This window comes from Borostomias antarcticus, assembly GCF_949987555.1.
Source record: "Borostomias antarcticus genome assembly, chromosome: 4".
In the NCBI taxonomy this organism is placed as follows: domain Eukaryota; kingdom Metazoa; phylum Chordata; class Actinopteri; order Stomiiformes; family Stomiidae; genus Borostomias; species Borostomias antarcticus.
The window spans coordinates 2,711,282-2,721,845 of NC_140237.1; the positions used below are offsets into that span (position 1 = coordinate 2,711,282).

The 10,564-nt window shown below is 47.6% G+C and overlaps 1 protein-coding gene across 2 annotated transcripts; it reads right to left on the minus strand.

The window, feature by feature from the left end:
- Positions 1 to 881: 881 nt before the first annotated feature.
- Positions 882 to 8,226, minus strand: saraf (store-operated calcium entry-associated regulatory factor). Of its 2 annotated transcripts, none has more exons than XM_084436594.1 (7): positions 7,894 to 8,226; positions 7,623 to 7,801; positions 5,859 to 6,004; positions 4,616 to 4,869; positions 3,989 to 4,184; positions 2,168 to 2,274; positions 882 to 1,318 (listed from the first exon to the last, which is right to left on the minus strand). In XM_084436594.1, the coding sequence occupies exons 1-7, from the start codon at positions 7,958 to 7,960 to the stop codon at positions 1,293 to 1,295; spliced, it is 975 nt and encodes a 324-aa protein (XP_084292720.1). In that variant the 5' UTR covers positions 7,961 to 8,226; the 3' UTR covers positions 882 to 1,292. The 2 variants fall into 2 exon arrangements, with proteins under 2 accessions (XP_084292720.1, XP_084292719.1); XM_084436593.1 differs by having other exon boundaries at positions 4,616 to 4,959.
- Between the last annotated feature and the right edge of the window lie 2,338 nt (positions 8,227 to 10,564).

The window sequence follows — 10,564 nt, forward strand, 5'->3', positions numbered from 1 at the left end:
CCTATCAACTCACACATGGTCGTGAAAGACAGTATACAATGACAGTCTACTCATGGCCCAAAAGAATCACACACACAGGCTGCGGTCTGAATTGCATACTTCCATACTATATACTGGTAGTATGCCAAAAAAGGATGCAATATGTCCCAACACATAGTATGCCACATGCAGTATGGCAAAAATACCAGGATGTCCTACTACATCCGGTCGTATTTTGCAGTATGCAAGCCAGCACACTTTTCTGGCTATTCTGAACCACAATCCTGTGCGCAGTGGAAATTATTGACCGTGACGGACGTGGGAAAAATTCAAGGCGCAATGTTATGACGAGGTAGTATGTCCCAATTGGATGCCTACTGCGTGCAGCTTCTAATATAATGTATAAAAACTCAACCTGAAGCAATCAACATTCATAGTAAATTTATTTTAAAATCCCCGCAAAACATCAGACATTATTTTAACAGGTGCCTGTACAGTACATCCACACAGCACTTTAATATGAAAGAAAGCCGCACACACACGCACGCACGCACACACACACGCACGCACGCACGCACAGCTCCATATGTGGCTGGAGAACCGACCGTTCCAGAAAGGTACTGAAACGTTCCCACACACGTCATCAGCTGAGCTCCTGACCTGGACCTTCACACTGCACCACTAGGCCTGAGGGAATCATTCTACAGGACAGGTGTTGGGTGTGTAGAGGACAGGTGTTGGGTGTGTACAGGACAGGTGTTGGGTGTGTATAGGACAGGTGTTGGGTGTGTATAGGACAGGTGTTGGGTGTGTATAGGACAGGTGTTGGGTGTGTATAGGACAGGTGTTGGGTGTGTATAGGACAGGTGTTGGGTGTGTAGAGGACAGGTGTTGGGTGTGTATAGGACAGGTGTTGGGTGTGTAGAGGACAGGTGTTGGGTGTGTATAGGACAGGTGTTGGGTGTGTAGAGGACAGGTGTTGGGACCACACATGCCACTTGACTTCCAAGCTCTTACCAATCCCTTCAAATCCAAACATCTGCCAGACATTTAATATTGGATATGTTGTGTAATAATGTGTAATATTTCATTATTATGTATAACAGTTAATAATAATTTCCGAGCACACGTTCAGAGCACACATCCGTTTTGTCCTAACCAGTTATTAACCAATGAGGACCAGCAATTCTCCTCTCCTTGGCCGTGATTGGTCCATGCCGCTCCCTGTCCGTGCTCTGAGAGACAGAAGTGGAGGGAAGCAACAGTTGTCATGGATACCACTGTTGTCATGGTCACACCTCTGTCTTCCACTTCTATCTTCTTTTAGTCCCGCCGAAGCCTAAAAAAATAAAACTCAGTGTTCTTCACGACAGCACAGCCTTGTGTGTGTGTGTGTGTGTGAGTGAGTGTGTGTGTGAGACAGTGAGTGAGTGTGTGTGTGTGTGAGTGCGTTGGTGAGTGAGTGTGTGTGTGTGAGTGTGAGTGGGTGAGTGAGTGGGTGAGTGAGTGAGTGAGTGAGTGAGTGAGTGAGTGTGTGTGTGTGTGTGTGTGTGAGTGAGTGAGTGAGTGAGTGAGTGAGTGAGTGTGAGTGTGTGGGTGAGTGAGTGTATGAGACAGTGAGTGAGTGTGTGGGTGAGTGAGTGAGTGAGTGTGAGTGTGTGGGTGAGTGAGTGTATGAGACAGTGAGTGAGTGTATGAGACAGTGAGTGAGTGTGTGGGTGAGTGAGTGAGTGTGAGTGTGTGGGTGAGTGAGTGAGTGAGTGTGAGTGTGTGGGTGAGTGAGTGAGTGTATGAGACAGTGAGTGAGTGAGTGAGTGAGTGAGTGAGTGAGTGAGTGAGTGAGTGAGTGAGTGTGTGAGTGTGTGTGTGTGTGTGTGTGTGTGTGTGAGTGAGTGAGTGAGTGAGTGTGTGTGACAGTGGGTGAGTGAGTGAGTGAGTGTGTGGGAGACAGTGGGTGAGTGAGTGAGTGTGTGTGAGACAGAGGGTGAGTGAGTGAGTGAGTGTGAGACAGTGGGTGAGTGAGTGAGTGAGTGTGTGAGTGTGAGACAGTGGGTGAGTGAGTGAGTGAGTGAGTGTGAGACAGTGGGTGAGTGAGTGAGTGAGTGTGTGAGTGTGAGACAGTGGGTGAGTGAGTGAGTGAGTGAGTGTGAGACAGTGGGTGAGTGAGTGAGTGAGTGTGTGTGTGTACCTGAAGCAGTGCGTGTCCCAGTGCTGGTAGTTGGGTTTGCCGGAGGGGGGGTTCTGGGCTGACTGGAACTGCTATTCCAGGACTGGAAGTGGGCGTGCGGCTGCCCCCTGGACACACACACACACACACACACACACACACACACACGCGCGCACACACACACACACCGCGCACACACACACACACACACACACACAGTTGAACGAGTGGCCATTCACAGTCCATTTTGACCTTGGGGTACCTGTGGATTTTATCTTGAGTCTCTGTCTGTCTTTCTGCCTGCATACTGTAGCTTCTAAATATGGTGTTTCCTGTGGAACTATGCTATAGGGTCATTTTTCTTCTTTTGCAAGTGACGTAAGTCTTAGTTTCATAATACGCAGGTGGCTTTGATGACCTTCTGACCTTCTGACCGACATCTATGATTGACGTATTTAGAGGGCTCGATGAACTCTTAACTGTCTATCTATCTATGATTGACGTATTTAGAGGCTCGATGAACTCTTGACTGTCTATCTATCTATGATTGAAGCATGCAGGTGGCTTCGATGACCTTCTGACTGTCTGACTGAAATATATGATTGACGCACGGATGAAGCAGATGTAGAAAATAGATTTTTAGAAGCTGCATTCTAAGTGCCCCGATCACCGCCATTACATGGATATACTGGCTCGCGCTGGATTTTAAATTTCTTCTACAGGCCTCCGAACTACACCAAAGTTATCTCGGTGAGTCAAACGTCTTATAATATGTCGTAAATAAGGTCCAGGTTGTCAAAAACGAGCATTGTCCTTCTGGGACTTGTTAAAAGTGATGCTGACGAGTACCACATACTGACCATAGACACCGAAAGAGGAAGCATACACGTCTTGCATTGGCACCTGACAAACTGTCCCATCTCGATGTTAGCAGAGCCAAGAACTCACTATTAGGGGTGTGTTATCGAGGCCATTAACACTCGCTGGTGTCCTCTCACTATACCTCAACCTTCGATGAGATAAGGTGAGCACCGGAGAGAGCTCCACGAGCGAACGACATTACCAAACGACAACCTAGAGTGGCGGTATCTTAAAAGTAGGCCCTTTACGACCCTCGCCGGCGGAACTGGAGGCCTAAGTTGGAATTAGCGCATTAAAGTCCATCATCTTTGGCCTTTCCAAGCATTAGTCAGAGGGTAGACTAGGGTAGGAGCAGTGAAATAGGCTATTCTCTCAGATAGTTTTCTCAAGGAGTAGATGGTTCAATATGTCCGTTTAGGATAGAAACCAAAAGGTATGTCTGACAACAGTGAGAATCGATTCTTGTTAAAATAATATTTGAAGAGTCAGATAAGCACCTATCACAAAGGGTTATCTAGATCCTAGTGACTAAAATAGGTATCAGTGTTGAGATGTTATAGCATCACAAAAGGAATAGGATTCACTGTTTATAAGTCTTGGTAGTGAGAGTGGTGACCTTATTAAATTTGGATATTGTAGGATTCCGTATCAAACCAAAACCAGAACTAATTCAACCTTGAAACGGCTATAGGATAAAACTCTAGATTAATTTAGCTATAAGTAGCTTTTTAAGGTTACTTAGAATAACTAAAAAGGTGATAGTTATTCAAGACCAAGGTCACCGTGACAGGAATATCGCACCGGCGGTCCGTTGCGACAAATCCTCTCATTCTCACCAAGCGTTCCGTCCTACAACACGCACGCATGCACGCACGCACACACACACACACACAATGACACGTAGCTCACAGCGTCACACGCGTGGAGCAGCAGTACTAGGATAGAATGTGAATGCTTCCTGTGTGGTGACCCCCTGCTGACCTCTGGCTGCCAAACAGATATCCCAGGACTCCTCCTGTCCCCATGCCGGTCCAGAAGCCTCCTCCACCTGCTGCTCGGCCCCCTGGGTAATGCTGCCCGCCGTAGTCGCTGCGAAAACCGTAACCTGTGCTGGCGCCCTGGTAACCGGGGTCGCCGTGGTAACTGGCGGAGCCTGGGTAGGCGGAGGAGGAGGAGCCTAAGAGAGGAGGAACAGGACAGAAATACACACACAATGATTTACGTGTGTGTGTGCATGCGTGGGTGTATGTGTGCGCGTATATATATATATATATATATATATGTGTGTGTGTGTGTGTGTATGTGTGTATATGTGTGTGTATGAGTGTGTGTACGTGTGCGTATATATATATATGTGTGTGCGTGTGTGTGTTTATGTGTATGTATATGTTTGTGTGTGTGTGTATATTTGTGTGTGTATATTTGTGTGTGTGTGTGTGTGTGTGTGTGTGTGTGTGTGTGTGTGTGCATGTGCGTGAGTGTGTGTGTGTGTGTGAGTGTGTGCATGTGCGTGAGTGTGTGTGTGTGTGTGTGTGAGTGTGTGTGTGAGTGTGTGTATATGTGTGTGAGTGCATGTGCGTGTGTGTGTGTGTGAGTGTGAGTACCCACCTGTGTAGTGGGGTCTGAAGCCAGGGGGCGGGGGCTGCTGGTGCCCATCTCCCCCGTGAGCGTCCTGTTGTGGCGTGTGGATGCTGGCTCCGCCCAGGAAGAGCTTGTAAACACCGTACGCCAGCAGCAGCAGCAGCGCCACCACCAGCAGGCCGCCCGCGCCCCCCCCCCCCACCTCCGACGGGGGCGCACTCTGACCACCGTCGCCTTGGCGATGATGCTGGCTGTTGCCGCGGTGACTGGAGGAGAAGCCGCTGAAGAAGGAGGAGGCGATGCCGCTGAGGTGAGAGAAGCCCCTGGACCAGCCCTGCCACGCCCCCCGGTGGCGCCCGGAGGAGCCGTACCTGGACACAGCCACACCACAGCCCTCATGCTACGACTGACAGGCGTGCGAGACGTCCTACAGCCTGGTACCTGGCCTATTTTGGAAATCTTGCAATGTTCTTCAGGTGAATTAGCTCTGTGTACCGAAACGTCGTCCCATTTAAGTATTTGTCTGCAAGATTTGTTTTATTACTGTTCTCTGGCGTTTTCCGACACACCTGTCAATTGACATGTGTGCAGAGGGCTTTTTCCTTGTAAATATAATAAAAACATGTTGTTGTTGTTGTTTTTTAAGCTGATAGTCTGCATGTTAGTCTGCATGTTAGCCCAATAGACATTGTATTTTAGCGATCTGGCAAGGACAGGGGCCCTGATTGGTGGAAAAGCCAGGGGGTGTGTCCCTGCGGTACAATAAGAGTTCCCAGTCCCTTATGTGTCTATAAGAGGGGTCGTTCCTGTCTCTCTTCCTACTGTGTCTATCCCAGTCCCTCATGTGTCTATTCTGAGAGCAGTCTGTATGTCGTGTGTCTATTCTGAGAGCAGTCTGTATGTCGTGTGTCTATTCTGAGAGCAGTCTGTATGTCGTGTGTCTATTCTGAGAGCAGTCTGTATGTCGTGTGTCTATTCTGAGAGCAGTCTGTATGTCGTGTGTCTATTCTGAGAGCAGTCTGTATGTCGTGTGTCTATTCTGAGAGCAGTCTGTATGTCGTGTGTCTATTCTGAGAGCAGTCTGTATGTCGTGTGTCTATTCTGAGAGCAGTCTGTATGTCATGTGTCTATTCTGAGAGCAGTCTGTATGTTGTAGTCCTGTTTCAAAGCGCTCCATTGATGTCAGACTGACCTGTCCAGACCTGTCGAAGCTCCTGGGTCCTAACCCCTGACCCCACTCTCCACTACGCTACATTGGTGTGAGACATACCTGCCCTCCTGTGTGAGCTCCAGAGTGTACTCCAGCCCACAGGATCCCCTCAGGATGTAGGGGTCGTCCGGTTGGCTGAACCCCTCACACGACACCTCCACCTTCCCGAAGCGGTAGGCGTTGTCCATGTCCGTCTTACACTCCCACTGCAACACACGACACAGACGCTCAGCTCATCCACATTCAAATCAGCATCACGACACAGACGCTCAGCTCATCCACATTCAAATCAGCATCACGACACAGACGCTCAGCTCATCCACACTCAAATCAGCATCACGACAGACGCTCAGCTCATCCACATTCAAATCAGCATCACGACAGACGCTCAGCTCATCCACATTCAAATCGGGCGGCTGTGGTTTAGGAGGTAAAGCAGGTCGTTCAATGATCGTAGGGTCAGCGGTTCGAATCCCAGCTCCTCCTGACGATATGTCGAAATGTCCTTGGGCAAAGACACTGAACCCCAAATTGCTCCCAGTGAGCAGGTTAGCACCTTGCATGGCAGCTGCTGCCATTGGTGTGTGAATGTGTGTGTGAATGGGTGAATGAGAGGCCATTGGTGTGTGAATGTGTGTGTGAATGGGTGAATGAGAGGCCATTGGTGTGTGAATGTGTGTGTGAATGGGTGAATGAGAGGCCATTGGTGTGTGAATGTGTGTGTGAATGGGTGAATGAGAGGCCATTGGTGTGTGAATGGGTGTGTGAATGGGTGAATGAGAGGCCATTGGTGTGTGAATGGGTGTGTGAATGGGTGAATGAGAGGCCATTGTGAAGCACTTTGGATAAAAGGGCTATATATAAAAGTGTAGTCCATTTAGCAAAATCTCTTTTTCAAGAGCGACCTGGCCAAGAGTGGCAACAGTACAGTTTCATCCACACTCACATTAAGAACAATATCAGCTCAAAGGTACCATACAGTAAAAGTGCAGGGAAGCCATAATCCTATTTCAATTAAAACAATTACACGTATCAATAGAGTCTGTTTCTATAGATTTCACAGTATTCTACCTTTACATTTATTTAGAGTGACTATAGATCCTGGAGTTTAAGTTCATTTAGCAGATGGTGCAGAACTCATAACCCATAATTGCCATGCTTAGGTTAGAAAGACAGATTAATAACAGGGGATCTACCCAGACTGGCCTTGTAGATAAAAACATGCCAATGAACCTACATATTGACAGAGCAGGACAGTTGACTCTGGAATACATTACACAGTGATGAGTGAGATGAGCTCTACAGTTTGTAATAGACCTTACAGTATCCAACACATGGAGACGATGCGTAGATTAGATAGATAGATAGATAGATAGATAGATAGATAGATAGATAGATAGATAGATAGATAGATAGATATGGACTATAATAATCCCTGGAGGAGGAAAAGTTGACGTTTCAGCAGTGGGAGAATTATAGCAAATGGCTGAAATGCAGAATATACATAGTGAATACGCATTAAAAAGTATGATTTATATATATATAAATTTTATTTATTTAAAAAAAGGGATGGCATTCATGTATAGCAGGTCACCACAGTCCAGAGGCATGTGTGGAGTGTGGTGGTTGACCGGAGGCATGTGTGGAGTGTGGTGGTTGACCAGAGGCATGTGTGGAGTGTGGTGGTTGACCAGAGGCATGTGTGGAGTGTGGTGGTTGACCAGAGGCATGTGTGGAGTGTGGTGGTTGACCAGAGGCATGTGTGGAGTGTGGTGGTTGACCAGAGGCATGTGTGGAGTGTGGTGGTTGACCAGTGCGCCTCACCTGTACGTCCAGGCCGTCCCAGCCTTTATTCTGGCACTGAACCACCTCGGGGAGGAACCTGGAGCAGCCGGCCGAGCCCCCGACACACTGCAGCTGCAGGACGGGCCTGGACCTCCGGGCCGTGGTGTACCTGCCCTTGTACAGGGTCAGAACCTGCACGTCTCGGAGTAAAACGCTCCCTGGAAAGAGAAACCACTCAACACTGATACACGCAATACTTGCAGAGCTGTATAATCGCAGTTGCCATGGTGAAATGCGGAAGCAAACCCACCTTCATTCCAACTGCTGACGTGCGCAGCAAAGAGAAGCTGCGCAGCTATTAAAGATAATCCCTTCATCGTTGTTGTGGAAAGTTGGTTGATTTCTGAGACATGTAGTTAGCAACGACTAGCTCATGTGTAGCTTACAAATTTATTGATGTTTACGTCCGACGAAGGAACGACGTAACGCTATTTCCGGGTTCTACGTAAACTGTTTTGGGACATCATGAGCCAATCACGAACAAGCACGACAGCGCTGAGCCAATCACGAACAAGCACGACAGCGCTGAGCCAATCACGAACAAGCACGACAGCGCTACCAGAACGACATCTAGCGCAGTGATGCCAACTTAGCGACTTTCCAGACCCCCCCTGGCGACTTATTTCATGAAAAGCGACTAGCGACAAATCTAGCTACTTTTTCTGCTCATTTGGGGAATGATTGTGTTGACAAGGAAGCAGCTCAGCTCAGGAGTCACGAGGACAGAACCTTTATAACTGCCTTCACGCCTCTCTCCCTCGCTCGCCCACACACACACCACACGCGCTGGGATCCTCCCGCAACAACCAATCACACGCGCTGGAACCCTCCCGCAACAACCAATCACACGCGCTGGAACCCTCCCGCAACAACCAATCATATCTTCAGAAACGGCTAGTTTACCTAGATACTAGTATTACATGTTTATAAATAGCCTACTTTATAATTCAGTAAATTGTAGGCTATATTATTTTTCCGTTATTCTTTAGGTTTACAGACCTACGTTGTTTAAAAGAAAAAAGCTAATGTTATACAGCAACAACAAAAAAGTTTGTAAATAAGTAAATAGTTTGATTGTTTTTTACATCATGGCTTATGTAAAAATCATGGTTGCACTGTAAAAAAAGAAGAAAAAAAAGCTACTGTTATACAGCAAAAAAATACATAAATAAAGTTTGTAAATATGTAAATAGTTCGTTTGTATTAGGGTTAGGGTTAGGGGAAGCTTATCTGTGAGCGGCTGAGGTTAGAACAGTTAAACATAGAATTAACACAAATACTCCAGGGTAGATTGATACACATACTTGCCAAATAACTTCAAATACTGTACGTTTCATTCCCCCCCAGCCACAAACGCATCGGCAGCTACAACACAGGTCGTCCAGAGCAACTTCAACCCACAGCTTTTGAGTTGCCAGTGGGGACTGAACCCTAATTAGTGACTCAGCACCATTAGAGACTCGTCATTAGAGAGACTCAGCACCATTAGAGACTCGTCATTAGAGAGACTCAGCACCATTAGAGACTCATCATTAGAGAGACTCAGCACCATTAGAGACTCATCATTAGAGAGACTCAGCACCATTAGAGACTCATCATTAGAGAGACTCAGCACCATTAGAGACTCGTCATTAGAGAGACTCAGCACCATTAGAGACTCATCATTAGAGAGACTCAGCACCATTAGAGACTCGTCATTAGAGAGACTCCAGTTGACTTCACTAAAGGAGAAAAAGACAAGGCACTGCCATTTGATTCAGTTATCAATGTGTTAATCAATTTATAAAAGACTGAAGAGGGGGATATTTACATAAACATAAATAAAACAAACAAATAAATAGGCAGGACAAAGGCAACATTTCTCTAGACGACACCGCAGGGTCAAACAGGGCTTCATTCTTCATCGGTATTTCTGAAAGTCACTGTCAATGTCTCTCTCCTCTCTCTCTCTCCCTCGTTCTCCCCACTGATGTTACGGCGGCACCTCCGCGCGCATTCCCCTCCGCTCCTCCGAGCTTGCCGGTGGCCCGACGCCACGTGCGGTCCGGCTCTACCCCGCGGCGTCCGGGGTCTCCCGCATTCCCGCCTCCTGACTCCGGAGATGGGGCGCATGCGCGCTCCTCATCCCCGGAGAGTAATCCTGAGACGCCCAGCACCTCAGCACGCGCACGGCGCGCGCTCCAACGCCACAGGTGAAGGCAATCGTGGTGATTAGTTAACGCGCTTACGGCTGAGTGCTGCGCACCGGGTCCCAATCATCATCATCGCCTGCCTGCCTACAAGAACCCTGGTTTTCTCCATGCTCATCGCCAGAACTTCCCATAGAATACCTGGGACCCAGTGTGCAGTGCTCGGCTTGCCTGCTATCTCCACCCCTGGACTGAAACACGGATTCCCTGACCCCCCCCTTCTGGATATGGACTTTGATTACGGATATTGGACATTGTTTGTTGATCGCCTGACCCCTGCCTGTTTATTGTTTTTGACCTTGCCTGCTGGACTTATTAATTTATTATTAAACCGCCCTTTGGGCTTTGCATTTTTTCTCTGCCTCCGGTGTCGTGCGTTTGGGTCCAAATCCAACCCAGTCATAACAACTGACCTCTCTCTCCGTCGACAGTCAGAGCTGAAGTCTTTGAGAGACGTCCGCTGGCGACAGGCCATGGCAGAGCCCAGGATATTGGGAGTATACGGATAATACGGATACTGTGTTCTGGGTATATACATGGATATATACATGGGTATACTGTGTTCTGGGTATATACATGGGTATACTGTATTCTGGGTATATACATGGATATATACATGGGTATACTGTATTCTGGGTATATACATGGGTATACTGTATTCTGGGTATATACATGCATATACTGTATTCTGGGTATATACATGGATATACTGTATTCTGGGTATATACATGG